The 16,486-nt window shown below is 46.0% G+C and overlaps 1 protein-coding gene and 1 long non-coding RNA gene across 7 annotated transcripts in view; one reads left to right on the top strand and one right to left on the bottom strand.

Annotated features, from left to right (window-relative positions):
* MED27 (mediator complex subunit 27) overlaps positions 1-4,261 on the bottom strand; it is a 193,566-nt gene extending 189,305 nt beyond the window's left edge. For all 5 annotated transcript variants that reach the window (XM_032306334.1, XM_032306335.1, XM_032306338.1 and 2 more), the window contains exons 1-2: positions 4,013-4,261; positions 1,868-2,012 (exon numbers count right to left, since the gene is read on the bottom strand). In XM_032306334.1, the coding sequence (XP_032162225.1) occupies positions 1,868-2,012; positions 4,013-4,215 (348 nt within the window). In that variant the 5' untranslated portion in view covers positions 4,216-4,261. The remainder of the gene's footprint in view (positions 1-1,867; positions 2,013-4,012) is intronic.
* Positions 3,303-16,100, top strand: LOC116569898. 2 transcript variants are annotated; one of them, XR_004277241.1, is made up of 4 exons: positions 3,303-3,692; positions 5,393-5,721; positions 15,490-15,638; positions 15,770-16,100. It is a non-coding gene; the product is annotated as an uncharacterized LOC116569898 (long non-coding RNA). The 2 variants fall into 2 exon arrangements; XR_004277240.1 differs by having other exon boundaries at positions 15,766-16,100.
* The last annotated feature ends 386 nt before the right edge of the window (positions 16,101-16,486 follow it).

Genomic DNA, 16,486 nt, shown 5'->3' with positions numbered 1-16,486 from the left:
GACACCAGTCACTTCCACTAGGAGTCCCGGGTCACTCATGGTTTCTCAGTTGGCCTAAGTCTTCCCTCCACTGAAAAGTCTCCGTAGCTCTAGGCTGTTCCAAAAACAGCACTACCCATGTGATACACCAACACAGTTTCTGTGTCCAAACACCAAAAAGCAAGACTTTCTACCAGGAGTCCAACCAGAAGGAAGTCACACCATGTACCTAATGATCAGATCCCACCCAATCCCTAGGTAAACTCAGCTAAGGACGACCGACAGCGTCCCTGGGAAAACAAGGAGGCTCCAACAGGACAGCCTGACAGAGCAGTGCTATCTGCGTAGGGCTGGAAGAATCTCTGTGGCAAAGACATAATTTTTATCTGCCCTGCATCCCTGCCTTTAGGAAATTGCCTCTCCAAATCCCAGGAGCCTCACTTCCTGTGCCTCAGGTGATCTGCATCACCCAATTAGAGGATCCCTGTGCTGGATTCCATGAACTGTTTACTTAGATAGGGGCCACCTACCAAGCAGGCCTAAAATCCTTTTTCAGGGTCTGGCACGACACCAGGAGATCACGTGGTATGAGAGCGATGAAATTCCCAACTGCCGGGCCCTTTCCCACCACTTACAGACATCAGGCCGACCCAGAAAAGCAGACCTACAGGGACAGGAGAGCGACAGATCCCCGTACCAACTGGGCACCCTGATGCTGAAGACCAAACTGGGTTTTCTGCCAAAGGAAGCCCAGAGTTTGAGGGACAACCCTTACAGCTGAGTGTCTGTATCAGAGGTTCAATCACCTCTCCCTGCCTCTCAGACTTAGCTGCCAGGGTCCCACTTCAAACCAAAATATACTAAATATCACCGAGAAACTTAAAGATAAAAATCTGCACACCAGAAAAACTCTCAATGCTCATCTCTCATCCAAAACCGGGGGGGTCAGGGGGGGGCAGGAGGACCACAGAAAAGAGGGAAAAGACAACGGATGACGGGAGGGCCACGGCAACTCAGAACCAGTAACTGCGAGAACAATGGTCTGCAGAGAAGTAGCACAGCCTAATGAAAGAAGTTTCCCAAGTCATTCCAAACATATATATTCTAGCTCTTTATCAGCAGGAAAAAAAATACACAACTCGCAGCACCCAAACAAAAGGAGCTTGTGAGTAAACAAACTAGCTGTTTCCAGGCTTATGAGCCTAACTGTTAAGGGCTATTTTTAGATTAGAGCTGAGTTTTCCTATTACAGCTGTCCCAGGGTCTACGCCACAGGGCTGCTTGCTGAAGGAAACCATGAATAGCAGATTTCACGGAGCAGCTTAGAACAGTCTCCCCCAGATGTAGTTAGAGAGCGGAGAGCAACCGAACAAACGGCACTCTCACATCTTCCAGGGAGGACAGGGGAAGACAGCACGAGCAACACAGACAGTGTGAGTGGCTGAACATTCGGACCACCAGTCCTTAACCTTCTAGGGGTTACGGACTCCTCTGAATCTGACGAAAGCTAGGAAGGCCTCCCCAGGAAAAACAAAATGCACATACCACAACGTTTTACACAGGAATTCAAGGGGTTCCTAAAAGCTGCTCCCTGTACCCAATCTCCAGGTATAGAGTCCTAACCACACCTGATTTGGACTTTTTAAACAAATTAATTACCTGAGCATCATGACTAATCCCCAAAGACTTCAAAGGACTACAGAAGAGCTCAGAAAGAAATTATACAACGTCCAGCTCTGTAATCGCATGGAGAACAAAATCTGAATTTTGAATCAAGAACAACGACAAAAAGTAACAAAAACTTACGCCCTCCCCTTCTGCATTTATGAAATGTTAAGAAAACTTGGCTTTTTCTGTAACCGCTCCATTTCTGACATGTCTCCCTTACCTTGTTTGACCATTTATACGCTTGCAGCAGTTGACTATAGAGAGGAGTTTTGTCCTGCACAGGATCCAGGCTCAACAGCCCACTGTTATGGAGAGGATGGTTCTCAGATGGCTTGCCTACCAGATTGCTCAGACGTTCCAGCTCACTGAAAAATAAACAGGTAAAGCAATAAACCTGAGTCCAATGAAACTCCAGGGTGTAGCCAACCAGAACAAAGGTTGTGCTTCAAAACGTCCATCAGAAGTCTCTTAAGAAACACTGTAAAAGGTTAAGATCTCCGACAATCAAGAAAACCCTTAAGTAGGAGCTTATCTTATTTTAAAACCGAGCTCTCTGGTGCCGTTCTAAAGGAGGAAAAAAGTTAAGAGCACTGGAACCAGGAAGACTCCTAAAGTCAGGATGTAACAACCCAAATTATTCTCAGGGTGGGGAGGGCGACTTTCTGGAATTTTGAAATGTGCTGTAACATCGCTTCTCACGAAGAGTTTCCAAACCCACATACAGATCATTACATTTGGCAGAACAGCAAGTACCTGAAGAGATGATGATTATTTATCATTCACATGGGGATAGACTGGTACATGGTACTTCACAGATGGTAAAACTTAACAAAACAAAGAAGAGATAAAATAAACAAACGGAATGGGAAGACACCACGGAGGGGGCTGTGTCAAACAAACATACTTCAGTCTAGCAGGAAAACTCTAGAGAAGCTGGGGAAAGGGAGCCAACAGAAAAGCACATTCCGGGAGCATGTTCTGTGAGGCCAGTCTCAAACTGTCAACAAAAGGCTCTCTAGGAACAGCTTCTCATACCACACTCATTTTGGAATCTTCAGCCACCTTCTTCTTGGCATTACTGCACGAAGATTTAAAAAGGCGACAGGGTACTATGAACTTTCTAGAACGGTGGACGGTTGTGAGATCCTGAACATTACCCAAGGGAGGAAACGGAAGAGAGCAGAGAAGAGCCACTGCATCCCCTCAAGCAGGGAAAAGTATTAACTGGCACTGCGCCAGAGAACAGCAAGTGAATGTGGGAGTTGAGGGGTGTGTGATTTCCTGGCTTTCCACCAAAAAAGAATAGCAACTACTTAGGGGGAAAAAAAATCCAAAGAGGCAGCACCCATCATTTGGTCACCACCTCCTCCATGCTACCTCCGCCTTCCATCTGGTTACTAAGGAGACCAAGTTGGGGGGAGAAAAAAAAAATCCATCCATTCCAGAAATTACAGGATGACTATCTTAGCAAATGCCTTTCCCTGCTAAGGTCAGTTCTGAGAAGTAAAAGGCAAAAATCCTGGAACTCCAACCTCCCTGAGAAGGGCTGACTCTGTTAAGGAAGGGAAGACAAGTTTGGAACCTAACCAGCTAAAGAGTTCCTACAACCTGATGGGCCTCTCACAAACACCCTGGCACTTATTTGTTCCGGACCACTTAGAAAGTAGAAGTAAAGAAGGTGACTTGTAAGAACGAGAGAGAAATATACACTCCTTAACCCTAAAGGGCCGCCAATTAATACTGGGGGCGAGGGGGCTAAACCTAAGCGATCAAACCTGAGATGAGGGTCTCTCTAGAGGAGGACACAGAACAGGAGCGGGTGGGAGTGGAATGCTGATCGGTTCCGGAGGGGGCAGGGGAGAGGGAAAGCGCAAGTCCTGTTTTATCAAGTTTAGGTCTGGAGTAGTGTGACACTGAGGAGTTCCAGGTTCAGAGGCGAGGAACGGGTGCTGCAGGGACCAGGTGCACTCGGGTTTGGGGCAGCGCTGGGCCGGTCCTGTTTGGTACTACTGGATCAGACACGCCGGGGCGCAGAAGGCCTACAGGTGAGAAACCTGCCAGGCGGAGGCGAGAAGTGGAAGTGCACGGGAAGAGCGCGTGTCCTCGCCAGGAGCAGAACGACCCCACGGCAGGTGCGGCGCGGCGGGAGGCAGCCAGGACGAGGAGGCCGAGAGAAGGGAGACGGGAAAGCGGGGGTGGGAGACGAGGTGTCCCCGGGGAACAGGCGTGGGGCTTGGAAGGGAGGGGCAGAGAGCAAGCGAGCTGGGACCTGAGAGCGGCCCCTGGCTGGGAAGACTCGCGCGGGGTCGGGGCAGGGTGGGCGCCCGCAGGGTCCCCGACGCCGGCCCCTTCAGCCGGTACCTACTTGAGGTCCCGGTTGACCGAATGCAAGTTGTCCTGGAAGTGCGCAATGAAGGCCTTCTCGCGGCCCTCCAGCGTCTCCTTGTTCCGCATGCCATCCTTCAGGCAGTCGAACACCCTGCTCACGCTGGAGCGCAGCGCCTGGATGGCACTGATGGCCTGAGCAAAGGCCTCCAGGTTCACTCCGACACTTAGCAAGTCCGCCATGCTGCCGCCGCCACCGCGGGCTCTCCAAAGTCGGCCTCGCTCACTAAAGGCCGCGCTCGCTGATGACGCAGGCCCCCGAAGGCCTCTGGGAAATGTAGTTCTCGCGGGGACGGGTTGCCCAGGGCTGGGGGGGGGGGGGGGGGGTTCAGTGCAGTCGCAGCCCAAAAGAGGGTTTCCACTCCAGTAAGCAAAGGAGCAGGCGGGAAAGCGATCGCTAAGATTTGGGGAATTCAGGCTGCATTCTCTGTTTTCTTCATGGTGAGAAGGAACTGCAGAAAGTTCCCGCGTTTCCCCAACTTTGAGTTCTTGGAAATACTAGGTAAAAGAATTGCTCAGAGCAGAGAAGTGGCCATGGAGCAATGGATTAAGACCCATTGGATAAAATGAGTCCATACTGCTAGATAAATGAGGGGCAAGGGAGATTTCTTCCCTACGGCAGAATGCCAGCTGATAGAAGTAGAAGAAATGATAGAATGAAAATTACCGTTTGGCAACCATTAGAAGAATAATTGATTCGGGTAGAAGTCAAGGAATGCTGAAGCCGGTGGGTGGAAGTGTGAGAAGTCACTGGATATTTGCAGAGTCTCCAAGTATCATCCCACAAGACGCTCATTAATTAAGAAGAGTAAAATAATGACCCAGCAACTCCACTTCTGGTTATATACTCAAAAGAAAAGAAAGCAGGGGCTGAAACAGGTACTTGTTCCCTCGTTTATGGCAGCATTATTCACAATAGCCAAAAGGCTGAAGCAGCTCATGTCCCTCATGGGATAAATTCATAAACAACGGGTGGTGTATACAGCATTCAAACGGAAGGAAATTCTGACACCCGTTACAACGTGGTGAACCTTGAGGACATGATGCTGAGTGAAATAGACAGTCAGATAAAGACAAACATTGTATGATTCCACTGATGAGATACCTAGGTAGGCAAACCCTAGAGACAGAGAGTAGAATGGTGGGTGCCAGGGGCCGGGGGAAGGGGAGAATGAGGAGTTAGTGTTCAATCAGCAGAGAGTTTCAGTTCAATAAGATGGAAAATTTCTGCAGATGGTGGTGATGGTTGAATAGCAACGTGAAAGCCCTCAATGCTACAGGACGAGTCACTTAAACATGGTTAAATGGTAAATTTTATGTTGTGTGTATTTTACCATAATTCCTGTTTTTTTAAATTCAGTAATGTTAAAGAGGGGATCCTGTTGACTTCACAGTGGAGCAACCTGGCATACACCACCCCAGCAAGAGACCAAGGTTGACCTTACTGCAGTAGGACAAACAGTCTCCCGAGACAATGCACAGAGAAAAGTGCAACATGAATTCTGTGATATTCCTGCCAAAAATGCAAAACCAGAATCTGATCAAGATGTAAGATAAACTCGAAGACATTTGACAAAACGACCGACCCATACTTTTCCACAAAACATCTGTGTCTGGAAGACAAAGAAGCATGTGACCTGGGACTCTCTTTGCTGACATCACGGAGACCATTGGTGAGATCTGAATAAGGTCTGTGGGTTAGTTCATAGTATTTTAATGTGTTGCTGATTATTTCATGATTTCGATCACTCAACTGTGGTTATGAGAGAGGTCATCCTTGGTTGGGGGAAGATACCTTGAAGGCATAAAACAGCATAATTTATGAAAGAGCATCTCTATGAAAAAGTAAATAGTATGAAGATATTTATTTATAGAGAGAAGTACAGAGCCAATGTGGTAAGATATTAACAGTTATGGAATCTGGGGAAGGGTATACAGGAACAGTTTGTACTATTCTTGCAACTATCAGTCTGAAATGACGTCAAGATTAGTTGTTGTAAACAGAGGTCAATAAAGGGCATGGAAAGTGTAAACATGGTCTAAGTGGTAAGAGAAATTTTCAATTCTGCCAGGCTGTGCTGACCAGCAATGTGAAATTGTGGAGTTCACCTCAAACCCACTTCCTTAGTACATCCCCACTCTTCCTTCTCCAAGCTCACTCCTCCCTGCCCCCCCCCACACCACCTCAATTCAAATTCTCTAGTTGTGGAGCAGGAAAGATAAACTCTGCTCCAAAACTGGACCCTGACGTTGCTCTCCATGAGTGTTTAGACACTATTTAGATGAACGAATAGTCCCGGGAGAAAATTAAAAGTTGGGGGTGGGGGCGGTTCATTGTCTTGTGCTTACATCATAGCTTTCATTTCCTGACATCTACACCATCTTCAAGCATTGCCATTGGCAGCTTTTCCTAAGGAGGGGTAAGAGATAGGAGAAACTTCCAGCTGTGGAACTCTTCCCAAGTCCCAGAACTCCCTGATCTTCGGTTTTCTCATCTGTGAAATAGAACGAGGAATCATACCCATCTTTATTAAATAGCTGTGAGGCTCAATAACACCTTGAAGGCAAAGCTTTTGAAATAATGCCTGACAAGTAATAAATACTCTGGAATGTTGTAGCTTCAGGAGAATGTGCTAGGAGAGCCTCCCGTGGGCCCATGAGCCAGGTTTCTATCTCCTCTTGAGGACTCTGCGCAGAATCAGGCAAGAATATACATTGTGTCTATTGGGTCAAATATCTCTAGTGACATGACCATGCTGCTGGAGTTTGTCCTTTACCTGTGTCCTATAATTCACTATTTCTTGGTGGCCTTTTTTTTTTTTTTTAATCTCCTTTGGAGTACAAGGTTATGGCTTTTGTTTTTTTAAGATTTTTGGAGAAAATCCTCTTTTAGCTTCGTAAAGGAAGGGAAATATCAGTGTCTGTTGGCTTCTCTTGATTTTGGCTTCCCTTGTAGTTTGTTCATCCCTTCGAGGGGGAGATTAGAGAAGGCAAACTCTATTATTGTGGTTATGTACCTTATTGGGAATCCCTGATGGCTTAGAGAATGTGACCCTGGCTGCATACTTTGTCCCCAAGAAAAAAATGTGCCAGTCTGCCTCTGCCCGCACCAATATGTACTTAAAAACCCAAGGTTTTGCATACAATTTCCAAGGGTTCATAGCCTCCCTAAAGTCCAAAATAGACCTCTGGTTAGAATCATGTTCTAAGGCAAACACCATGGGGGGGATGGCCCACAGCTAGCTTGTAGCCAGCAATTCTCCAGGGCCTGGGGCCCAATAGATGCTCAAGTGTAAGTTTTTGGAAGCAAAGAATTAACACGATATATTATGTCGGCTTCTTGGATCTTCCCTCCAAATTACTTCATCTCTTTGTATACTCAGATATCTCTCCCTCCTGCTCAGCCCATCTCCCCCGCCCACCCTCTCCCTCTCCACCCCCCACGCAATAAGATTGTCCTTTGTCTTACTCTCTGATTCAGTGGTTTAGATACTGATTGGAGCTATAAAGTACCAACGTGCTCTGCTCCCACAGTCATTAGTTTTCAGGATTTTTCTCTGGTTCCCCTCTTCTGGGAAACTCAGAAATTGATCTGTGTAAATGCACATTTCCCCCCTGAACCTAGTAAGGAGTCTTTCATCACAGCAACAGAAAACTTCATTTTGGAAGGGAATGGACAGAGTTTCTCTAAGGTGCTGTAAATCCTTGAGAATGTTGGCACATATATGCTTGCATCTGCGTGTGTTTGTGGGATATAAATTAGTTTAAAAGGAGTTCATTTCGAGCAATATCAGATTTTAATTATTGTGATCTTATGTTTGGGTAAAAGGCAGCACCCTGCTGCTAATATCTTCCAAAATGAACAAGCCATTAGCTTGGTGCTATCAGCTCAAGAGTATTAGAATGAGCAATCCGAATTAAAGTTGTCAGTATTTAATTAAAATATGCTGCAACTCCCATCATATTCAGAGAGCATGTGGTTTAAGCATTCAGACCAAGAAAGCACCCTCATCAATTAATAATTATTAAGGATTTACTAGATGCAGAACACTGCATTGGATGGCCGGGCAGAATGTCACCAGATAGATTTAAACCCAGATCTGCCTTGGATAAGCCAGACGTAACTAAGCCACCTGTCGTAATCAGTGTGGCATCATGCTTAAGACCTTGGGGGTTGCTCCAAGGATTAAATTGAGGCAGCATACAGTTCTGGGGACATAGTAGGCATGCGAGTTAGTCATTCAACAAATATAGATATTGGATGTGCTCGACATTTTGTTAAACAGCTGGGGAGCTGGTGGTAAAACCAGGCGCAGTCTAGCCCTGACAAATGTCACTGCAAATATTTGAAGTGGATTACGTGTTCCTTCACCTTCACCTGAAGGCTCACTGCATCCCTGAGTTTTAAATTGTTTAGAGTCAAGTTCATTAAAATTAATCTAATGCAAGTATGGTTGAGAAACTTCCGTTGGTCTCTTCTGAACCCACCCCACCCCGCCCCCGACTCCTGTTTTCCTCTTATCTTGCCTCTCGTGGTTTTAGAACGATGAGAACAGTGATCAAATGATCCCAAAGACAGAGGATCCTGGAGAGCAGGAAATCAGCCTAGACTGGTGTCCCCCCGACAAATGAGTTAACCCTTCTGAACCCCAGATCTCGCATCTAGAGAACAAGGAAGTAGGATCACCTCCAGAACTAACAATCCAGGAGGGGAAGATTAGGAGGAACTTGTTAGTAATTCAAGAAGGAGGAAAGGGAAAGGCTCACTCATTGTTAATTCTGATCACAACACTGCACCAGAATTCCTGCACTCCAACTCATTCATTACCCAGGGACACTCACTGAATAAAAGGATTAAATAAGGATCCCTGTGGAACTCGTTCCTGTTCTCAGGGCGCTCGCTCACAGCCTCGCCAGGGAGACAGACACAAATGGAACGTGAAACGCAGTGAGATTCAGCTGCAAGATAAGAGACCTGCACACAGAATTTTGAAGTTCTTAGAGAAGGTGGTTACGCCATCCTTCTGCACAGGGGAGGTCTGGGTCAAGCCTTCCAAGGAGACGGGGGGCTAACCAGGTGTGGTGGGGGATAGAGGTAAGGGAGCACAATGGACAGTTTGAAGTGGGCTGTGCTGTGATTAGATCTGTGTTTGCGAAAGTACACCCTCTAGCCATTAAGAAAGTGGGCAGAAGTGTCCAGGCTTAGAGGCAGAGACACCAGAAAGACAGGGACTATCTCCACCTGCAGAGAAGTCAACAATGGACCACACACGAGCCATATTCTTCCCATCACGGGAAGCCAGGAGGTATTTTAAATATTTTAGTAAATTATTGATTGCCCATTTGGACGCTCACTTAATCAACCACCAAGCATGTTGTTAGGGACCTCCGCTTCCTCCCATGTTCATACGTAATTAAGCACAAAGCATCTCAGGGATGGACCCTCTTACCAACACATTAGGCCAAATCAAAGTGGAACAAAACGCAGGTTGTTTGTTGAGCCTCTACCGCAGCCCATTTGAGGGAGGGATTGCCTTCTAATTCTATTACTGCATTATGTGGATTGTGTGTTTTAATCAAGACTGACAATGGGCCGCTAGCATCAGAAGCTACTAAGCGTGTAACCCTCACACAGAATGTGGGAGCAGGGGGCAGATGCCAGGCTTTCAGGTTCCCAAGGGGAAGCCCAGACAGATGGGCAGCCAGGGCAACACAAGATCCCTGTCTCAGGAGCTCTCATTAGCACCCCCTCCTCTTCCCAGCACTCCCCTCCAGCTCCACACCCCCTCCTCTAAGCCTCAGGACAGACAACAAAAGAAGGCACCTCAGATTCCTGACAAAGAGACGATCCATTCCCCTTGGCACTGGAGTCTGATTCTTTTTCATGTGTTGCTTTATTTTACCTAATGACAAACACGTACTCTGAAATGTTGGAAACTATAGAGAAAACCTACATAGGAAAATAAGGTTATGCACAATTCCACCTCAACGTTTTGGTTATTCTCACATATGCATTATTTTATAAAACTGGAACTCTACTGTATCATGACCTCTATTGGTCATAGTATAGCCGAAATACATTTTCCTCTCATCTAATAGTCCTGTAAAACATGTTAAAGTCTCCCAAAGATTCCATTCAATGGCTTTATGTAATTTCTTGAGTTCCTTATCGTTGACCACCCGGTTTTTCCACGTGAAACTGTACAGCTGTAGACACTCTAACTGTAAATCTTTGTGTGTAAAGTGAACACATTCCCTGCAGGTGATGTCTGTCCCCCATGTGGTTGCAAATCACTTTGCCTGTTCGGGGATAGCAGGTGTGCAGGGCAGCCTCACCGGCTCCCACCTTCTTTGTTAACACCAGTCCATTCTTGGAAGGCGGTGGGGGGTAGAAGTGGAAAGAGCCCAGACTTTGAAGGACAGACAGACACGTGTGTTCAAATCCCACCTGTCCCCTTCCGAGGGATCCCACCAGAGAAGCGTTTGGCTGAAACTAACAATAGCATATGACATAAAGGTAGTTTAAAGAGAGAGGGCGGACGGCTTTCACATGAGAAGTGGTCAGGGGTACATAATACAGGGCTGCTGCAATGGGTCATCAGGGACCCACAGCTCTTTGTCAGTCTGCTCGAGTGCCCTTAGTTCCAGACTCATTTCTGTCACTTCAGGGTTGCAGGGTGGCTGGGTCCCAGCTCTGCATTTCAGGCAGGAAGAAGAAGGAAGGAGCAGACTTCTGCCCACACCTCATTGGCCAGAACAGGGTCACATGGCCACCTCTCACTGCAAAGGAGTCTGGAAACCTGAATTCCACCTCTCTCTCTCTCTCTCTTTTTTTAAAGATTTTATTTACCCAATTTGACAGATCACAAGCAGGCAGAGAGGCAGGCGGAGGAGGGGGGAAGCAGGCTCCCCACTGAGCAAGGAGCCCAATGCCGGACTCGATCCCAGGACCCTGAGATCTTGACCTGAGCTGAAAGCAGAGGCTTCACTCACTGAGCCACCCAGGTGCCCCAGAATGGCTACTATTTTAAGAAAAAGGAAAGAAAATATATTTTGGTGGAGATGTGGAGAAACTGGAGCCCTGGTACCCTGAGGGTGGGGAGGTAAAATGGTGCAGCCACTGTGGGAAACAGGATGGTGTTGCCTCAGAAATCTAAAAAGAGAAGTGCTACATTGTTTAGCAATTCCACTCCAGGTATACACTCAAACGAATCAAAAACAGGATCTCGAAAAGATATATGTACCCCCATGTTCATAGTAGCATTGTTCACAACAGCCAAATGGTAGAAGCAACCCCAATATCCATCAGTGGGTAAACGGTTAAGCAAGTGTTGACAATCTGTGCAGTAGAATATTATTTGGGCTCAAAAAAGGACCCGTACTACAACGTAAGTGAAACCTGAAGGCATTATGCTCAGTGAAATAGGCTACGCCAGTCACAAAAAAGACAAATACCATCTAATTCCACTTACATGGGATACCGAGAGTCATCAAATCTAGAGTAGATGGTGGTTGCCAGGGGCTGAAGGAAGCGGAATGAGCAGTTAGTGTTTAATGGCACGGATTTTCAGTTTGGGAGATCATAAAGTTCTGGAGATGGATGGCGGTTGCACAACACTGTGGATGTACTTGATGCCCCTGAATTGGTGCACTAAAAAACGACCACGATGATCCATTTTGTTACATGTATTTTGCCTCAACTGGAAGGAAAAGGTAAAGAGAAAACAGGTCAAATTAATTTTAATAATATAATTTATTTAATAGGATATATCTGAACCATGACATTTCAGTATGAAAATTACTGAGATTTTCATTATTTTTTTGCCTGCTAAACCTCTGGAAATCTTCATGTATCTTATCCTACAGTACATTTCAAATTGGACTAGGCACATTAGCTACCATTCAGCCCAGTAGCCACGTGTGGCCAGTAGCTACACTATTGGTGAGCACAGTCCTAAAATAAAGGCAGGCAAGGGAGAGGCATGAGTAGGAGCTAGAGGTTGGGTAAGGCAGCCTGACCCTTGGCTGAGTCTGTTAACCTCCCTGACCTGGGGAAGGATCATGGACAGTGATAACAGCCAACTCCTCATGATGGACGCAAGAGTTGTGTTGGGTATTATCTGGAAAGCCCCCAGCGAGCTGCCAGGCACACAGTAGCTGCTCCTGTAAATAGCAATGATTGCTATTCATGTTTCCATGTTTCCATGGAGAATGGAGGTAACAATAAAAAAGGACATTATACAAACTGTTTCTTCAAAAGTTTGTAAGACAATAAGAGAGATGTGAATATGTTTTGGGGGGGGGTAAAAGATTTATTTATTTTAGAGAGAGAGCATGCTCCTGAGAGTAGGGGGAGGGACAGGTGGAGAAGAAGAGAAGCAGACTCCCGGGGTGGGGTTTGATCTCACAACCTTGAGATCAGGACCTGAGTCAAAATCAAGGGTCAGACACCCAACAGACTGAGGCACCCAGGCACCTCTATTTCTTTGTGTGTGTGTTTTTTAGAGGTATGTATTTATGGGTAAAATAATGTGATACGTGTGTTTTGCTTCAAAATTATATGGGGGCAGAGAGACAGATGGGGAAAGGATGAGAGAAGACTGGCGGTCATGGCACCTGGGTGGCTGGGTCAGTTGAATGTCCGACTCAGTCTGACCTGGGGGGTCACAGTCTTGGGGTCATAAGATCGATCCCCACATCAGGCTCCATACCAGGCACAGAGTCTACTTGGGATTCTCTCTCTCTCTCTCTCTCTCTCCCTCTGCCCCTCGCCCCCCCACCTCAATAAATACATAAATAAAATATTTTTTTAAAGAAGATAATTGTTGAAACTGGTGATGAGTTTGTAGGTTTCGTTATATTTTTGATGTTTTCCATCATGAAGTTTGTTTTGTTTTGTTTTCCAGAATGGATTGAAATGCAAGAGCTGTATGCTAATCGCTTTTAGTAAGTGTTCAATTACTGAAAGGTGATGACTTTTTTTGTTTGTTTTAAAGTAACAGTTTTATTGGGATATAATTCACATAGCGTAATACTCACCTTGTAAAGAACTGTCTCTAATATATCCAGAAAGTGGTGCGACCATCCCCCACTGTCTAATTCCAGAATATTTTCTACTCCCTTCAGTCCCTGGAGACCGCTAACGATTCTTGGTCTCTATGGATTTGCCTATTCTGCAAATCTCATATAAATGGAATCGTACGATAAGTGGTCTTCTGTATCTGGCTTCTTTCACTGAGCATAATGTTTTCAAGGCTCACCCATGTTACAGATAATGGGTCAGTACTTCATTTCTCTTTACGGCTAAAGAGAATGAACGTACGGCATTTTGTTCATCCATTCAGCGGTTGGTGGACATTTGGGTGGCTTTCACTTTTGTGGTTACTGTGAATAATGCTGCTATAAATACATGTGTACAAGTTACTGTGTGGACGGACATATGCCTTCAGTTTTCTTGGGTGTTTATCTAGGAGTGGAATTGCTGGGTCATGCGGTAACTTTAAATCTTTGGAAAATTGCCAAAGTTTTCCACAGTGGCTACACCGTTTCATATCCCCACCAGCAATGTATGAAAACCATACTTTGTCCACATCCTCACCAATGTTCTTTATCGTCTGTCTGTTTTTTTGGTTATAGCCGTGCCAGTGTGAACTGGACCCCCACGGTATGGATTTGCATCTCCCTTATGGCTAAAGATGTCTATTGGTCATTTGAATATCTTCTTTGGAGGAATGTCTCTTCGATTCTTTGTTCATTTTTAAGTTGGGTCATTTGTCTTTTCATTGTTGAGTTGTAAGAGGACTTTTTAAATAAATTCAAAATGGTGCCACACATTATAGTGAATGTAATTGAGCAAACAGTACAAGTTTTTTCGAGATATTCATATACTGTGCCTCACCCAAACTGCTAACAAGCACCCCAAATTGTTCTGGATATGACAGGTTTTCACCATGAAGAGCTATCATAAGCCAAAATACCTCCAAAGCCTTTCTGTTAAAGAGAACAGAGGGAGGAGGAGGAGGACGTCATTCCTTTTTATACCTGTGTTTTCGGAGCACCTGCTGGCATCTGGCTGAGTGATTGCTCTCTGGGAACTGCTCCTAACAACAGAGATAGGAATGCGAGTCAGCTAAACCTCAAACTGCTGTAAGATCAAGGCCACCTGAATGATGGCTGGGGTGTGAAGAGAACTTATGGAAGGGAGAGTCACTTTCTCGGGGAGTCAGAAAGAACTCATGAGGGAGGTAGCATTAAAGTTAAGCCAGTCCCTCTCAAGCCCGTCTGCAGGATATTCTGAGATTGATATCCGCCAATCGAGCCTCAAACATTTATCCAATAAATATTGAAGAATCGAACATGCCCAACGGATTCACCAAGGTCCATGGCTAAAGTCCCTGCCTCCCAGAGCCTACATTCTGGGGAAGAGAAACATAACAAAAAGCATAGCCTTTCCCTGGAGCATGTCACGGAGTGAGAACACTTAAGAAGGAAAGTAGAGCAGGACGTGTGAACGGAGTGACAGGGCGGCGACCATTCTGACAAGTCGGTCTGATGAGATCTTTGGGGGGTGAACTGTGTGAACAAGGGGAGAAGCTGGGGGGAGATCTGCAGGCAGAACATTCTCGCAGAGGGAAGGGAGAGGAGAAGTCAGGGGAGAGGCAAACATCAACTGTGGAGGGAACTCTTGGGCCATACATTGATGACGTGCCAACGCATTCCCATGAGTCTTTGTTGGAGTCAACTCTCATTAATTCTGGAAAGTTCATTGGTTTGGTTTTTTTTTTTTTCCTCATGGTAAAAGAGAGGGAACAGGAAAGATCTGAGGGGTCTTTTGACTGGGTGGTGTGGTCATCAAGACTTCCCCTTTGAGAGCCCCTGTGCCAATCAGAATCTAGTCTTCTGGACAGTCCACACCTCTGAAGAGAAGATACAGACACAGAGCTTCTGGAGGGAATAGAGTGTTTGGGTTTCGAATGAAATAGATAAAACATCAGGCTTCACCGAGATTCAAGACATCTTTGTCCTCTCCACTATGGACAGGTTCCCAAAATATCACCGTCTTTACTGGAGAGAACCTCCTCAATGGTCACATTCTTTCCTTAGAGGAGCTGGGCTTCCGTAGCTTGGGGCGGAGAAGATGAGGGCAGGAGGAGGGTCCTGACGGTGACCTTCAACTCACCTTCATGCAACCATGGGGAAGACTCCTTCTACGGCATAGGGTGGCGATTACGAGAACCACTTGTGAGGAAGCTGTGGGGAGGAAGGTTTCACCGTCATGTTGCCAAGGGCTTCCTACGATGGGAAAGGCAGCGCGTTCCATGACTAACGGTATTCAGACAGAAAGTAAATGGATATTTTATCTGAAACTCCATGCAAGGGAGTCTGGCTTTGGTTGGAAGGTTGGAGCAGAGCCCTCCTTGGAGCTAAAATTCGATAATCCACTGTACTGTCTTCTAGGTGAAAATCAGGACCATTCATAAACGGGAAGCCCACAGAAGAACAGGAAGGTCACGAGGAGTGTGCCCTGAGTCTTTTTCCTCCAGTTGCACGCTGTTAAGGGGGCCTTAATTAAGCTTTCCCCTCCGGGCACAACCAGCCTGTTTGTGGTGAGTACAATATGCCGTCCCAGAATATGTCAAACTTCATTTGCAAAATATCAGACTGCTGTTTTTTTCCCAGAGCCAATCTGCAGAGTAATACGTTCAATAACTTTTGCTCTTTTTGCTCTCAAAGATAGGTCTCTTTTTGGAGCTGATAGCGCAATAAATGCGGAATCTGGTGCAAATTCCAATGGAAAGAAAAGACATTGTTATTTAAAGGCCAAATAACGGCTTAAAATTAGAGTTGCGAAGGATTGAGAAACAGCCGACTGCCCAGATGGCGCGCAGATAATTCACTTTGCACTCAGTCCGTTCACTCGCTAAAAAAAATACTTTTGACTCTGTTTCTCCTCAGATTGAAAGTTGCTGCCTGCTTTAAACATATGTGCTTCTCTCTTTAAATTTAGCTCTGAGTCATGTTGTATTACATTAGGAATTCAGCAGGCAGGCACTTGGAAAATGTACATCAATGCGTTTATTTTTAAACCCTATAAAAATAAAAATATATATGTTTAAATATATTAGGCTGTATTTTTGCCCAATTTCAAAATGGTTGTTCTCCAGAACAGATTAGATAAAACAATAATAACGATGACACTGTAATTCTGGAGAGGATCGCAGAGCAGACCTGGCAAATCCCGGAGCACCTCGCCCCCAGCCCAGCCAAGCGCGGAATGCGGGATTGGTCGCTGAAAACCTCCGCCTCCACGGGGACCCGGCAGCTCCCTTCACAGCTGCAGGCCCGCCTGATGGAGACGCTCAGTCCTCCCCTGGGACAGGCAGAGGGGAAGAGCCTAGAGGGGACACCTTTAGCTTCAGTGGCCAGCTTGGGGGGTTTCGGGCCCAGACCCTCC

This window comes from Mustela erminea, chromosome 12 (genome assembly GCF_009829155.1).
Source record: "Mustela erminea isolate mMusErm1 chromosome 12, mMusErm1.Pri, whole genome shotgun sequence".
In the NCBI taxonomy this organism is placed as follows: Eukaryota; Metazoa; Chordata; class Mammalia; order Carnivora; family Mustelidae; genus Mustela; species Mustela erminea.
The sequence above is the reverse complement of the archived record's forward strand: the minus strand, read 5'-3'. Positions and strand labels throughout refer to the sequence as shown.